This window comes from Eleginops maclovinus, chromosome 24 (assembly GCF_036324505.1).
Source record: "Eleginops maclovinus isolate JMC-PN-2008 ecotype Puerto Natales chromosome 24, JC_Emac_rtc_rv5, whole genome shotgun sequence".
NCBI classification, from domain to species: Eukaryota; Metazoa; Chordata; class Actinopteri; order Perciformes; family Eleginopidae; genus Eleginops; species Eleginops maclovinus.
Genome location: NC_086372.1, coordinates 8,900,439 through 8,916,453, shown reverse-complemented (window position 1 = coordinate 8,916,453; position 16,015 = coordinate 8,900,439). Strand labels below are relative to the sequence as shown.

The 16,015-nt window shown below is 41.3% G+C and overlaps 2 protein-coding genes across 2 annotated transcripts in view; both read right to left on the bottom strand.

Annotated features, from left to right (window-relative positions):
* Nucleotides 1–117: 117 nt before the first annotated feature.
* ctdsp1 (CTD (carboxy-terminal domain, RNA polymerase II, polypeptide A) small phosphatase 1) lies at nt 118–10,169 on the bottom strand. Its single transcript, XM_063877526.1, has 7 exons — nt 9,289–10,169; nt 4,702–4,850; nt 4,461–4,556; nt 3,597–3,653; nt 2,987–3,079; nt 2,590–2,775; nt 118–2,512 (listed from the first exon to the last, which is right to left on the bottom strand). The coding sequence occupies exons 1-7, from the start codon at nt 9,359–9,361 to the stop codon at nt 2,384–2,386; spliced, it is 783 nt and encodes a 260-aa protein (XP_063733596.1). The 5' UTR covers nt 9,362–10,169; the 3' UTR covers nt 118–2,383.
* A 372-nt stretch (nt 10,170–10,541) lies between these two features.
* The window catches only part of spega (striated muscle enriched protein kinase a), a 36,713-nt gene continuing 31,239 nt past the window's right edge, over nt 10,542–16,015 (bottom strand). The window contains 8 exon segments of the mRNA XM_063878106.1: nt 10,542–11,911; nt 11,987–12,136; nt 12,269–12,344; nt 12,450–12,673; nt 12,952–13,191; nt 13,396–14,044; nt 14,142–14,306; nt 15,163–15,285. Coding sequence (XP_063734176.1) covers nt 11,674–11,911; nt 11,987–12,136; nt 12,269–12,344; nt 12,450–12,673; nt 12,952–13,191; nt 13,396–14,044; nt 14,142–14,306; nt 15,163–15,285 — 1,865 coding nt within the window. The 3' untranslated portion in view covers nt 10,542–11,673.

The window sequence follows — 16,015 nt, the reverse complement described above, 5'->3', positions numbered from 1 at the left end:
TTTAAAAAATAATGTTAATGGTGTCCAGTTTTTTTTTTAAAGAAATGTGTGAAGTTTTCAGAAATTGAAAAGAAAAAATAGACACAATAAAGTACTGATCAATAAACAAGACTTGGACCATTTTTCACTTAGCATTTATGCGGGGGAAATGACATTATTACATACAGTCCATATATAATTTGGTATGATAAAACAGGTCAAGAAAAATTAAAGGTTACATCTATTCAATCATGAGTACAGTAACATGAATATTCCATATATTAATGAACATTTGTTTGCTTTATTATTGTGCAAAACAAAATATACATATCTACTGAATGTGTGAGAAGTACAGTATCAGTGAATGGGTCCCTGTAGTGACACATCGCTGGTTTTATATCAAAATGACTTCCTATTAATACTCCTGTTTGCCAATGAATAAAAAAAAACAATAGCAATCTAATTGAGATATGTGATGACGGTTTACATAAAACACACACCAAAAATGATAACCCTGTTATGTGCCTACAACAGTATCATGCTATCATTTTAGTAATTTGCTGGTGTTTCTGATACATTTATTACCTATTAAAATACGAGGTAACCAACCAGGTCTTGCATAAAAACTGCAAGAAAAATATTTCCGCAATTGGAAAACTAATGGCAAAATATTGTATATGAGGACCACTCCTGGGTGAGGAAAAGGAATCAGTTATGTAGGAAAGAAATTTGATTGACAAGAATTTGTTAAACATAGAAAAATAATGTGATAGCTCTTAAATGGCGGATTCAATTGTCATCCCTGTCCCTGCTATCGACGCTCTTCGCCAAATCCACGGTTTCATTCATCGGTGTCAACGCATGGTATTGTCAACGCATATGAGGGGGAAAATAACGCAGCTCAAACAAGCTGCTGGACCAACATCACCAATATAGAGCTTATAAAAAATATACAAATTTAAATGTGTACGACCCCATGTGGTCAATGAGTTTTCAAGGAAAATTCCACCGTCAAATCATTATTTTTTGATAAACTTCTATTTATGTTGGTGGTTTTGAGTGAACAATAAGCAGTATTTTGACTGTCTAGAGGTTTTGTTCTCTATTTAACCCAATTGTAGCTGCACTAGAACTACATCACCTGTCATGTCAATCCAACAGAATCCATCAAAACAACAGAAAAGAGGTCACCTATAGCTGGTTATTAAAAGTGTCACAGTGTGGATCTTTCCTTTGATTCTGGACTATGTGAAACATTTTTAAGGCAGCTCCTCCCTCGACACACATGTTATTATAAAGTCCTGAACAAGTTTCCAGCCTATGCGTACCGCTTAGGGAAAAAGAAAATGCACTTTGAAGCTCAAGACCAGCCAAACTGTGACCTTTTCTGCATCATACTGCCGCTAAAGCAGCCTGTATATGCTGCGAGAAATTCAAGTTTCGTCAGTGGCTTTAAAACGAGAAACAGAACCCAGAGAAATAAACCTGGTCCTTCTGTCTCTGGGGCCAACTGTTTCACATTTTGGCTGTCCATCAGGCTTTAAACCACCTTTCCAAATCAGCTGCCCTATCACTGTCATGTGCAGATGGTTTGATTTCTTATTAGTGTCTACTGCTTGTTTAATAGGGCTCTATTCCCACTTATAACACTTTTTCAAATGGATTAGACGTGTATATTGATTTTCTCTGACCTAAATTCCCACAGTTCAATAGCACTGAGAGGGGGGACTGCACTTATAAAGTGCTGTCCAATCCTTAGTGAATTATAAACTCCTGATCATATTTCTTTTCATCAGATTCATCCATAACACTGTCATGATTATTCCAAAATACTTGATCATATTGCTTTAAAATCACTAAAATGACAAAGAGGGATCACCTGCCTGAAGAAAATTAGGGTGTGAATGTTAACTTTGTTCAAAAACAGACATCTACAGTGCGTGTACACCCTCTTCTTTTCAATGGCAAGACCGAAAAAGATTATTTGTACATAAATCTTTACCGGAAATTCCTTTTTCACTAGATTCCTGCTTACCAAAATCCTGCATGTTGTGAACTGAGGAGAGAAGTCCAGTACCCAGTCTGTGTCCAGAGGATTCATGGCTACAAACTTTGCAAGTTCAGTGACACTGCAGAAATGTCCTAAAACATTCATCCATGCTTTCCTAGGGGGAAAGTTACAAGCTGATTTTCAGAGGAGTTTTCTGTTTGACCAGGAGGTGGCAGTGATGACGCCATTGAAGTCACTGAAGACTCCCGAAAGTGTTGTTGTGATACTGGGGAGGTGAAGGCTCGGTCGGCTGTGAAGCAGTCTGGTTGGCAGTGAGAGCTGGAGCCTCTCCGGTGTGGGTGTTTTTTTTAATATCTGTACGCCGTTTTGTTCAGAGCTGAGATGAGAACACCGTTAACTCTCGGTCCCTTGTTGCTTGAGCACCGTGTAGACATTATCCACTTTGCTCAGCCTCTCGAAGAAAGGCAGGAGGTCCAGGAGCTCCGTGTCGGACATGTCATCGAACCACGAAGCCACAGGCACCTGGATGAAAACGCAAGTTATTCACAACAGGTTGTTTGTTTTAACATCATGACTCAGCTGCTGTGTGTTATACTCACTGCGTTGTCGGGGTGGAAGATGTAGGAGGCGGGGGAGTTGTCAATGATGATGACTTTATTCAGGTCGCGGCCCAGGCGACTCAGGTCCTTGACGTAATTTCCTCGGTAGAAGACGCACGACTCCCGGAACAGGCGGGATCGGAAAGCGCCCCTCTTGTCCAGGAGGTCGGATACGGGGTCTGCGTACTGCAACAAATATAAAAAAACCTCCATAAATTAGAGCAGTTTCTAAACTTTTTGAATCCAATGCAAGCTTTCAGAAGTGCTGCTCTTCTGTATCCAAGACTGGCTTCTGCAATTATTTAATTTTAGTCTTAATTCACCCTAAATGTAATGTAATGTGGTTCTGTACTTATTTACACTGAGCAGCAGCTGGCAGCAGTGCAGTATTTCTCACCTTGGCTAAACTGGCAGTGAACAGGACGCACTCAAACAGCTCCCCCATTCTCTTCAGGAACTCGTCGACATGCGGCCGCTTCAGCACGTACACCTGGAAAACACAGGAATGTCTCAAACTGGCAGCTGCAATTTCAAAATAAAACATGTTTCTACAAACCTTCACTGCCAGAGGAACCATGGCGCTTTCTTTTCTGTATAAAATAATCTTTGCAAGCGATGATTGGACAATTTAGGTGTAGTCGTGGATGTTTATGTTAATCCAATGCATTGGAAAGGTAATATGAAGACACTCGTATAGATCACTGAGAGACAAGCATTTGGCTGCTAAAGTAAAGACTTGTTTCCTTGAAGTGTTTTCCTCCTTTCCGTGGCGTCGGAGGCTGAGGGGTAGCGTTCCTGAACCAAGTCATCCGGAATAGGCTTTGCTTGTCTGAACAAACCTATCCTGGATTACTTGAATCAGGCCCAGACCCACAGAGTGTCAAGCATCTCCATCTTCAAATCCCTTTAACACCAGCAGCACCTTCTACACTCAGCAAGTTAAAACAACCACAGGGGCAGTGAGGCATTCATGACAACACACACATTGTGTGTGATGCAAACATTACCTGGTGTACTGTTCCATCTATTTCCACAGGAATGATGAAATCTGCATTGTTCACAGGCTGTTGGAGGGACAAAAAAAAGAGAGAGAATTGTATATTAAATTATTCACACATTTGTATCTGTTTTATGTTATTTACCTTGTATATATTTCATGTTAAAATGGAGCTTCTTTCTTAGAAAAACAACTTCCCCTCGGGTAGAATAATCCGCCTCTTCTACATGGCTGAGCAGCGATTTCAAGTCACTAGAAAGCCTGTTTACTTTGAGGAATGGCTGCAGGCTTGTTTTCTAAAACAGAAAATTGTCCTCCGACCGTATAAAATATCACTGTGGTGTTATTGCAGGACAGAAGCAGGTAGAGACAAACAGTCTGCAGTGTGTGTATGTGTGTGTTTGAGTGCATTTAGGACCGTCTGTGTTTATTTGGGTTGGAGGAACAGCTCATTTCGGTTTGGCGTTTGTCATAGATGACTAAAATGTCACCGGCAGAGCCAACAACAACCAGATGTGGAGAAGTGGGCCTTACACAGACTTGTTTTGCTATTTAACATACCTATCACATGAGGTAATGTGCTCACAGGGGACAACTATGTGTTTTACAGTCCCTTTGCTTTAAAAAAAAAGCCCAAATCATTTCTTTAAGTCCATGCATGATGTAAGAAATGAGAGCGAGACACTGCAGGCGAAAGCATTGTTTTTTATGCACTGCTCAATTTTGAGACGAATATGCTCCAATAGCATCTAAAATAAACACGTAGGTGTTAATCCGACTTATTTTGTCTATTTGCGTCTGTAGATTTCTGAATTCCCCCATTACATTTGCATATAGAAACATAAGTTATATAGAAATCAAAGTCTTTCCTTACCTTAAAGGAGCTGTGAACTAACGTCTCGTCCAGATCTATAACCACACAGATCTTTCCCGAGTCTTTTGACTTCACTGGAGGCAGAAGTGGCTTTACCTGGATCGAGAAAAACACTGTATTTATTCAAGATTTTAAAAAATAGCGAAATGCAGTTCTGGCCTTTCTCTGAACACAGATTTGGTCTTTCCACTGCTGTCAAAACAGGAGAAAAATGCCACGAGTGAGACGAGGGTAAACACACCTTGGAGACGCTTCCGTTCTCCTCCACCAGCAGGGGGGCGTTGTTGTTGACCGGCGGGGGGTCGGGCTGGTCTCTACACAGGCAGCAGAAGAGGCTGGAGAAGAGGCCGCGGCTCCTGGGCTTCTTGGAGGAAGGAGCTGGGGAAGAGCCTGCAGAGAGGAAGAGGAGGTCATCGAGCTGTTGCTCCCAACTAACCCCAGCAATGAGCGTTCAAGACTTTAACTGCACTGTGAGCCCTGCGCAGATAACACCATGTACAAATACGCATGACAGAATTCAAAGTTAGCAGGATATAAAGATAATCTATTTCAAATACAATGTTGTTAACCATTAACAGCAAATTAAAACGACTATAAAAAATACTGTGGCTTATTTTCCTGTCTTCACGGCACAGTGAGCAAACAACACCCCCTAAAGCCCTGAAGTTGTAGCTATAGGGTGCATATCGGAGGTGACATGAACTTTCTGCCTTTGGTTGTTTTTTTAAACTACATAACAAAAGCTCTTGTCAGGCAAACTTGGCATCAGGGAATGAGTTTATTCTCGCAGTCTTATCTGTTGATCGCTAAACTATGACACAGCAGGAAGTGTGCAGCTGTGCAGCTCCACAGGTATACTAAAAGACACTCCTTTAAAACAACCTGTACAACGTTTCTTTAATGTGTATTGTAAAGCAGTTTTAGTGACAATAGTGCAATAAACCTGAGAGGGTGAGGACCAAAACTTCGAGGTGACTTGATGTGCACTGTCCCTTTGCTGTTGCAATGTAAATGTCCCCGCTGTAGGGACAATAAAGGACTCCTGGTTATGAATGTGGATTTAAGACTCTATTTTCTTCAGTTTTTCAGCAAGTGGTTCTTTAACCATTCCCTTTTAAATGTAAGTCAGTCATTGAGATTGTGTCACAAATGTTTGTCAAGCCAATTGCTTTATTTCCCTGTCCCATAAATCTCCTATTAACACTTTTCTGTCTCAGGCTCTATATCCCCCACACTCGCTCATTCCGTACGTGTCCGTGTTACCAACACACAAACCTCCGCTGCGCGTCTCTCTCCGCTGTTTTATTCAAACCCTGCCGTTCCCCCCCCGGTTCCATTTGTGGATTCAAATCCTGTCTGACCCTCCGCTGGCCTCTGCCGGGCCCAGGCCAAAACAGGAAAAGGAAACAGACGGGTATCAGAGGAGGAAGCTGCTGCCTTCATGTTTTAGTATAGCTACAACAGCTATGTAGCTTTTTCAGAGTCACGGCAAATCAGGGTTTTCATTTGCTGCCTTTCAATGTATTGATCTATTTTATTTACATCTTCCATTTGATGCAATAGTGAATTCAAACAGACATCTTACTCTTCCCTTTGTCTCTCATTTGATTGATTTTAATACCGACAAACTAGGAACTAGGAAGAAGAAATAGTTTATTTTGACACATCTTAGCTGTGAACTAAATAAAGGGTCTTACATTATTCACTCTCGCATGTCCTGCATTCATTTTGCTTTCCCTATTGCCTTTTTCACTCCCTAGTGACCTCACTCACTCCCTTGAGTCCATATCATTTCCAGCATTCACTCCCTCGCCCTTATTCGCCTCCTCCAGGCTCCCATTTTTTTCACACGGCTTTTACCAGAAAAAAGGACGAACCCTAACGCTGAAACACAGTGTAAGCGGTTTTAATTGATAAAAGGGAGAGGAGAGGGGGAAGGAACTCATTTATTGAGTACAGCTGACATACTGCTGACGCTCAGCTAAGAAAATACCCCCTGACTGCTCCTTAAACCGGAGTCATCAGAAAAGGTGTATTGTACGTACAGTCCTATAAAATCTGTACACATTTGCAGACCAAACAATGGTCATTGTCTTGTTCTTAGCACACGTTTCAAATGCAGATTAAATGCACTGTAGAGCACCGCAAAGGAGACAAGCATTCACTTTTGCTTTCACCCTGACTATTACCACTATCACTATTATCTTGAGTGATCAATTATTGTCACTGAGTTGATATTGTAATTTGCTGTCATGCAGCAGTTAATCCTCACATTTTGGAAAATAGTGTCATTAAATATTATATTTTGACAACCTTGGCTTGAGAAATGATCAAATCAACAATATCAATTTAGCTGTATTACTCCTAAATCTAAGTTTTAATACATTTCAGACGTGCTGATGTACCCATCTTAAGTATTAGAAGCTGCTTTGGAGCATCAAATTGCTTTGAACGGCTGTATTCTTGCCAATTTGACACGTAAAAGGTCATAAATACAAGCATCTCATTTTGCATGGTGTGTATCTTCTGATGTCTGACGCTGTATAAAGTCTCAGTGAAACCTGCTCAGGGCATTCATTCCATTTTCACTTGACATTAACACCTCAAAAATGCAACGAAAAGCGTGTATAGGCTTGGAATAAACATCAAGCAATAAGATATCACAAGATGCAGCTCCAAACCCAATTCCTGAAACAGAGATGCTTACCTCAACATGTTACCTCCTGCCCTGTAACTTATAAACATGGAATTATTCACATGCTGATTTTATCAATGCGGGACATCCGTGTGCAATAATTCGATCAGCCCAGGGTTATTTTAAAAGCCTTAATAATTTCCTGTAATCGACGCTCCTACTCTTAGTCATTTCTGCCTCCTTGACAGCTGAGAAACATGTTTGAAATGTGCTTTAATCTGGAAGACAAGTTTAATTGTTTGAATTGAATGGCCTTTAAAACAGCTGCTACACTTTCAGGGGATAATACAACTCTAATTTAAAAAAAGGAACAGCATGCAAAAGCTCTTTAGATTGCAGAGGACTTTTTTTAAGGGCAAGAGACGGAGCAGTTTCATGCAGATTAGTGACTTTTAGTGATTTTTGCTGATATCCGCCTCTTTGACTGACAAGGTGACATGTGAGCATGCATCAGCGTGGATTATTGGCAAACGACAACAACTGCTCAAAAAGGATTCCACTTTTCCTGGCCTTTGACCCTATTTTTAGGCCTATGTTTAAGAGACTACTCATGTGAGGTTGCTATGTCATTTGAAGATAAAAAAAAGTGATGTATTCCATTTCAAAATAAAGGATTTTAGAAATTGAAAAGGTTAGAGAATTTCTAAACACACAACAGATGTTATCAGCCGTGGTGACATGAAATGACTCGGTATCTTAAGCAACACCTTGTTCGCCCGTGACGTTGAGAAACACCAAAATACCACATCAAAGATGGCCACACGTCTGATTAATGTGCAAATGTTTAACTCTCAAAAGCTTTAAAAGTGCAAGCTATAGTACTTTAGTCGACCAAAAATGATACCTTCATCGAGTCTCAGAGAAACTGAATGTTTTCTCTCCATTTGAAGAAGCGATGGTGCTCATCATGTCCCATCTTTCATGCAGGACACAGAGACATGCGGTGAGGAAGCATGTACAAAAGCTAGTGTGTAGATAAGGTTAGGTAATAGATTATGCCACACATTCACAAGAAGGCCAATGCATCACAGCCATGTAGGCATATCGACCGTGTCTTAAGTGACAAAGACTGTGTATACTACTGTGGCGTGCAGGAAATGATTCGAGACATCGGTCAGTGGATTATTGAGTAACCTGTGTTTACACACTCTGTGGCATCTCTTTGGCTTGTGTACAGCAGCAGTGCCAGAAGTGCATGCTAGTGAACAGAGATCTGATGAAGTTAGTGTTACAATGAGGAAATCTCCATTTTACAGCTTCGTTGTTGAATTGTGAGGTAAACAGAGCGGCGTTGTAATAAAACACACAGAACCTAAAACCATGGCAGCAAGACAGAACTCGCATTCTCAGGATAAAATCATTCAACTATCACACGCACATACTTTAGTGAAATGAATATACAGCTAAGTGTCTGACTTTTCGGTTGATGCTACTTTGCAGTTGCAAGTTACTTTATAGATTCAGATGATAAGCTGATGTCAAATATGAATCCTCAATAAATAATAGTAATATAGGTTAAAATATCCAGCAATAGTATACGAAGTGATTACAGATTTGATTCCCACTTACCATCTTTAATTGATCAGTAATCATTATCCATTTCATGATCCTGAAATGCACTTTCCCCCCCACTGTATTTAAGGTGATTTTAAACAGATATCAGATTACATTTCCACAGGAGACTTTGAATGCATGACTTTCACTTGCAACGAATGTTTATTAGAATATAGTACTGCTACTTTTGATCATTTCTTCGATAACTGATCATGATTTTTATTGGGTTTGTGCTGACTGTGGGACATTTCCATGTTTGCATTTATGTATTATAGCTGCCTAAATCAAGCATCGGTACGTCACTTCCTTTACTTTCATCACTGGCCAAAGGGCCGCAGCCTTAATCTATGCAGAAGTGAAAACGGTGACAGTTTTACTGCTGTGACTTTGTTTTTGGGCCACTTTACTAATTGTGCTATTCATACAAGTGCAAAAGTTGTTGAAGTAAATCCCATCACAGCACGGTCTGAATTGAGGATCGAGAACTTTCACTCACCGAGCTGCAAAACTTTTTTGGGGGGGGAGAGAGAGGGGGGTGCATGAGTGCAAAACACAACCGGGACAAAAATAAAGACTTACCCTTCTCCCCAGCGGATTTACTCCCCTCTTCATCCCGGCTGACTTGGGTGATTATTGAAGACGGATTGTCCATCACATCTAGGTCTGATCCACAGTGCTGACCTCACACTTTGAAGTTAGAGATGGTTCGCTGACTCGGTGTATTAAACCACTTAACATGTACGGAAAAGAAACCGAAGCGCCCCGGGAAACATCGCAAAAAGTATCTTACAGTGCGCCCATTACACGTCCGATGTCGGATACACGCTAAAGTTTGAACTGTGAAACTTAATAAAATATTTGTCAAGGAGATGGCAACTTTGATTCAATATGGTGCTCAACTCCGCTCGCAATTTCAAGATACAAACATGGAGGTTTCAAGGCTTCCCATTTCACTTAAAGTGGCGCAGTAAGGCAATGGCTGCGGACAACCCTCCCACTCATGGTGCTTGCAAGTTTGCTGATGGTCCCTTAAAGTTGTAGTACAAAGTTACCCAAAACTTAGCTAGTTAGCTTAGCTCGAAGGCTAGCCGCACAGGACGTATAATAGTCAAATATACTGCTTAAAAACATGTATTATGCCACTTACACTGCTGACGTTGGGTATTTTTGTAGCCTGTTCTGCCGGAAGAGTGTTAAACTACGCGACCATGACATTTAAATAAGCCTTACGTAATTTACTATGAGGCTACAGATAGCAAAACAAACTAACTTTAGCTAACGGGTATTTCTGTGACACTACGCAGCACAGCAGTGTATAATCACGCAGTTTACACCACATTTGCTACCGGCCCGTTTATGTATATGTGGGTATGTACTACTGTAGCTGTTTTTATAATGGCTAATGTAAGTAAAAACTTCCCGAACAGCAAAACTTTTTTGTAGAAGTAGGGTTAGCGGTACAGAAACGCCCAGTTTGGGTCCCCTTGAAACTGCCTCTAGTCAGGGAGCGTCGCACAAGTGCCGTCTCTTTGCCTGGCGTACATTTGTCTCTCGTTCAAAATACGGTAGCAGGGGAATGTGTGGCTGTGTGGTTAGAAAAAAGGAGTTTTATTACTATTTAAGATATGGTTTCTTTATTAAATATGTATTTTTATTCCAATAGGTTTTCCTTTTTTTAAGACAGCCCTCCCTGTGATTGTGTTGACATGTTTCTTTGTAGTATCAGGTTAATGCTAGGTGAAGGAAGAATACACACACTTTACAAAGACATCAGATTTTGACACTAAGTAGGAAATGCAAAGACTCCAAAACTGTTCCACAGAGAGAAAAAGTTCATATTCCCAATTGTATCAATAGTTTATTACATACTATGTCATAAAAACACCTTCAACTTTTTTCCACATATAAACACCGCAAATTGGTACATTTACAAATCTTCAACCATCCAAATTCATACAAAAAGGAAAACTGTGAGAGCAATACACAAGACGTTCTATTATTACAATGACTGCATGTACTGTGTGTATGTTGCAAAGTCAAATATTGCAGTCAAATTTTTGCTTTGTTGAAATAATTCATCATTTGTGAATGAGTACTAATGGAGAAACATTTACAAGATAAATAGTTTGGATATTAATCCAATTTAGGCACTGACTGGGTGATCACGATTTAAATAACCTGACCAACCACGGGTAATACTGAGAAACACAGCAATTCAACAGTGTATGACTTTTCCAAGTTAAATGTTATCTACATTACAGACTGCTTTTCATTGTTTCATAAAATGAGTTTTAACCACAGAACAAGAAGCTGTACCAAAAACTCCCAGCTCACCCTAAAGGAGTTCATTTTCAACTTGTGAATTTTAACACCAATCACAAAGACACTCCTTATTTTGATTTTTTTGCCTCGATGCTAAGTCAAAAATGCTTGCGCACACACGCACACACACATGCAAATAAATTAACATGAAAAAGTAAACAATTTCAAGAGAAAAAAAACATGTTTTTGGTTTTGAGTTTTAAAATGTAAATGCAAAAATTAATTAGCAGCTTGGTACATTCACATGAGTTGTTGACTACTAAAAAAAGTGACATAAACAAGGGTTTTCCAGGCTGATCTGGAGACCCATCTAAACCAAAATCCGTACTTTCAGAATTCACAATGTGACTAAGAAATTGTGCAATCAACGAGAGAAAAGCGAAGAACATCCCGTGTCCTTTTACTGGATTACCGGTTTCTGAGCGGTTCTGAACTTCACCAACTCATCAAGTCAGAATCTCTTTAGCGTTGAATGTTGAATTCTCCTAAAATAACACTTGGACTCCTGTCTTTTCTTTGGATATTTAAGATGTATCCAGCTTTCTTTGCCTTAACCTCAGCCTGACATTTTTCATGTTTCACTGAGGGGTTTTATGACAGACCCTTGTCTCGTGTGTGGTGCTGCGTTTCCCCCCCATCATCTCACTTTGGGCTGGGAACATGCGGTGAGGTCCCAGGCGCCGGGGATTGGGGGGAGCTCTGGTAGGTGCGCAGCATCACCTTGTGCTTGGTGGTGGTCTCCGAGCGCCGGCTTTGTTGCTCCACCAGGAACTCTTTGAGTCTGCCGGAGGTGAAGGTGAGAGTCTGTCTCCTCAGCTTCATCAGGTAGGAGTCCTGCAGCCAGGCCTGGGTGAAGCAGTCTCGTGTAGTCGGACGCGCCCTGGAAAAACACACACAATAATGTTACATTTTCTTTCTAACAGGAAGTGTAAAGGACCATTTTTTTGGCACTCACCATGGGTAGCTGCTCAACATCTTCTTGAGAAAAGCAGAGGCACTTTGGGACACATTTGGGTGCAGTTTTGTTGGGTCAAACTTTGCCACTAGGATTTTGGATTCCACTTGTAGAGGGTCTTTATCTTCGAAGGGCAGACGACCACTCAGCCTGGATGTAAACACGGACAATGGCTTCAGTTTTTCATAAATTGTAAGGATAATGCATTATCTACCAGCCATCTACTTATATTTCAATACTTTACACTAATGTCTTGTGATTGTAAATGCACGTCTCACTTACATAATGTGGACGACAACTCCAACAGTCCAAATATCTGCAGGAGGACCAACCACTTCGCCTTTCACCACCTCAGGAGCTAGGTTCAGATTTGTCAAGAGGAAGGAAATACATAATATAATAAAACTACACAAATGAACAGCATCTGTACTTTCAATCAGTCAGTAGAGGTCGTTGTCCTCACCCATGTACTCCAGTGTTCCCGCTCCTGACTCCTGCTGTTTGAGGCTGAGCGGGTTGAAGCTCTGAGCGCTTCCAAAGTCCACAATCTTGATGACGTTGAGGTTGGTCACCATGATGTTGTCAGGCTTTAAGTCCAGGTGGAGGACGCGGCGGTTGTGGAGGTACTCCACTCCCTGCAGGATCTGCACCAGGTAACCCGCCACGTCGTCCTCGGAGTAACGGAACCTGTGGTGGGCAATGAGGAGGATCAAAATGTATGAGTGGAAAAGTATGCACAGGACATAATTAGCAGTTTCCCCGGGTTAAATGAATAATAATTCAAATTTTTGAAATTCCCTGGGGAATAACTGACCATCAGCTTTATAATTGCACTTTTATTATTATTACTATTAGTTCTACTAAAAGAAAAGTGCAATTAGCTCTAATTTAAAGTCGTTTGCTCAAGTCACTGGTGTAAAAAGCTATGTATACTGCAGTATGTGTTTCTATTCCCTTCCCCCTACCTGTCTATGAGGCTGTACAGCAGTTCTTTGCCGGTGCAGTACTCCGCCACCAGCACCAGGTAGCGCGGCGTGACGTAGGCTTCGTGCAGAGCCATGACCTTCTCGTTGTGGAGGGATTTCAGGATCTCGTACTCCTTCAGTATGTCCTGCTTGTTCTCCTGGTTGTAGGAAATGATCTTCGCCATGTAGATTTTACCCGTCGAGTTCTCGCGGCACTCTCGGATCACTCCGAAGCGACCCCTGGTTAAAAAAACCCCACACATTTCTAACTATTACCCTTCATTTTGAATGTAATGTTTTCATGACATCTCATTTTTTATTGGTGCAACGGGTAGTTTACAAAACAGAGATAGTCGCATACTATACTATAGTTAGATAAGATAAATAAGATAAAATAAAGAACCATTATTCTGCTGTTTCCCAAAAGGTCAGTATTGGTCTCACCTGGCTTTCTCATCCAGGAAGGTGTAGGGTTTCTGTGGGACCCCTTGCCGTAGAGATGTGGAGGGCGTAGTGCGTCCTGATGGGGTGCCTCTGGTGGGGGTGCTGACCCCCTCACTGAAGGGACTCAAGCTGGAAGCCTGGAGCACTTGTGGGCTAAAGGAGACAGGAGTGGGGATCACACGAGCTGTGATGGTGGTGGTGGGGGCGTATGTGGGCACAGAAGCTGGTTTGGTTGGTGTTGATGGCGGTGTTACAAGAGCTGTTAGCGGGGACATGGGTGGACTCTGAGTCATAGGAGACACCACATTCACTGGACTTTGGGGTTTGGGGAGAACAAAGGGTGGAGGGGCTTTCACTGGGGGTGAAGAGGGTAGAGAGGAGCTTATTTTTTGAGCGCCTTCAGATTGTAGTGGAGCGTTGGAAGGCAGAGAGGGCGGAGGGGTGGGAGTGACCACTGTTTTAGACTGGGATGTAGCAGGGCAGATGGTCTCTGTTGGAGAGGTGAAGGTGGAAGGGATGGTGGAGGTTATCCTGGGAACGCTGTTCTGGAGCGACTTGGGTGGAGGCACAGTCACAGAGGAAGAGACGACTGGTTCAGGTGCAGTTGGGACCGTCTTTATCACAGCGACAGCAGGCGCAGCTCCTCCAGCTGTCAAAACAGACACAGGTTGGGACAGGAATTACAATGTGTTTGTTTATAGATATATGAGTTGCAGTAATGTACATGTCTACTGTGTTTTAATGACCTTTTGAGTCCAGGCTGACTGGAGCAGAGGAGTTGCTATATGGTCCTTGTCCTGCTTTGTTGATGCAGGCGATGCGGAACCTAAACACGCCCCCTGGTGGCAGGTCCGTGACATTGTAGTAGCAGTCAAGCACTCCTGTGGCTACAGTCAGCCAGTTGGGATCACCTGTAGGGCAGAGGGGAAACAATATAATGTATCAATAGTTAGGAAATTATTAAGAGAGGAAAGATAGTTCTTGAGGGGAGAAATTAGAAAATAAACCCTAATCTTATATTTTCGATTTGAATAGCAAATAACTGTTGTAGTTCACAATCTGAACACCAGATGGCAGTGCTGCCAAAGTGATAGATATCTGTACATGCATATGGATGAAGACTGAAGGCTTGAATTGAAACACAAGGTAAAATGTTCTGCATATACTAACAAGTTAAGGCTCAGATTGCCTGCTGAGTAATGGCCTGTCATCGTACCTTATTTGCTATGCAGGCCTGCTGAAAGAGACCCGCATTAAAATGGAAATGAGGTAGTGACGCATTGTTCTGTGAGTACCTACATCAGTGCTGCCTGGCAGAGATTAAATGGCAATACATGCCGGACGGAAATCCATCAGACCAAAAAGCTTAATAAATATTCACAAACTCCAAGGCTGCTACTCCAGAGCTTGTATGACTTTATGATAAGTTTTGCATAATGACTACAAAATGTTGTAGATTCACTATTCCTTCATGGGCTAACTCATTTTCTCTGTCCGCAAATTTGGAAATGTATTTCCTTGAGGACTATTCACATAAAGCCAAAATGTTGTTAAAGCTTTTCAAATACTTGTACCTATCTTTTAGGAGCTTAAATACGACTACGACTGGCAATCATACATCCCAAAATGTCATTTTTATGCCATCAAAAGCGTCACAAACCAAATAACAGTAAAGCATTTCACAATATATTGAATGCTGCTTAATTATTAAACCCAAAAGCAGTGAGGGGAACATCATTGGTTTGTCAAATGACAATAACTGCACACCTTCGGTTTTTCTCTCCAGGGTGTAGCTGCACGGAGGCTTGGTGTCTGCCGGCTTCCAGAGCACCAAGGCAGTGTTGTTGTATGTCTGGGGGACTTCAGGAGTCCCTGGACGTTTTGGGACACCTACAATTGCGGGAAAAGACACACATTACATTGAATACTGGCATAAATTCACTATATGAGATTCAATACACCACAGAAGAAGAGACAGGAGGCGCATTATAGAGCCCAGGGTACAAAAATAGAACCAGACAACGTTTTGACGTCACACCAAACCAGACTTGACACAAATAGTGTTATTCCTTCTTTTGCAAATGTATTTACCATTAGGCCTGTAGACCGGCATCAACAATAGAGGCTATTCTTCAGACCAAATAAGCTGTCTGAAGTGTTTCTCACACTGCTGATGAGATTATCAAGGAGAGACAAATGGCATCAGAGTAATAGATTAGAAATATTACACATCCAAAGCAATAACAAATAAAGTTCTAAAGCAATGGATTTCAACCGACGTGTGAGAAACGTATTTTCCAACTGGAGCCACAAAAGTCTCATTATTATTGGGTAGAATATAAGCACGGTTGTTCTCATCACACACTGTGTTGGCAGAGGCAGGACTGCAGTCTTGAGTGTGATCATTTAAAATCACAGCAAGCATCATTTGTTCCCAATTACATGATGAATATGAGAAGGGACGAAAATCCACTAAATTAATCTACTGTAAAGTTCTTCTTTTGACATTAATATTCATTCCAATTGTATAAATAGTCATACCATTCTTCCCGCAAATTAAAACTCAATTATGTAAAGCTTAACTCATGATGATAATTACTGTAGGAATAGAGATAGAATA

Coding starts and splice junctions, on each gene's coding strand:
- ctdsp1 (XM_063877526.1), bottom strand. CDS start 9,361: ATGGACAATCCGTCTTCAATAATCACCCAAGTCAGCCGGGATGAAGAG. Junction 3,654..4,460: donor TAGTTCACAGCTCCTTTAAG/GTAAGGAAAGAC, acceptor TCCCTCCAACAG/CCTGTGAACAATGCAGATTT. Junction 2,776..2,986: donor TCACTGCCAGTTTAGCCAAG/GTGAGAAATACT, acceptor TATTTGTTGCAG/TACGCAGACCCCGTATCCGA.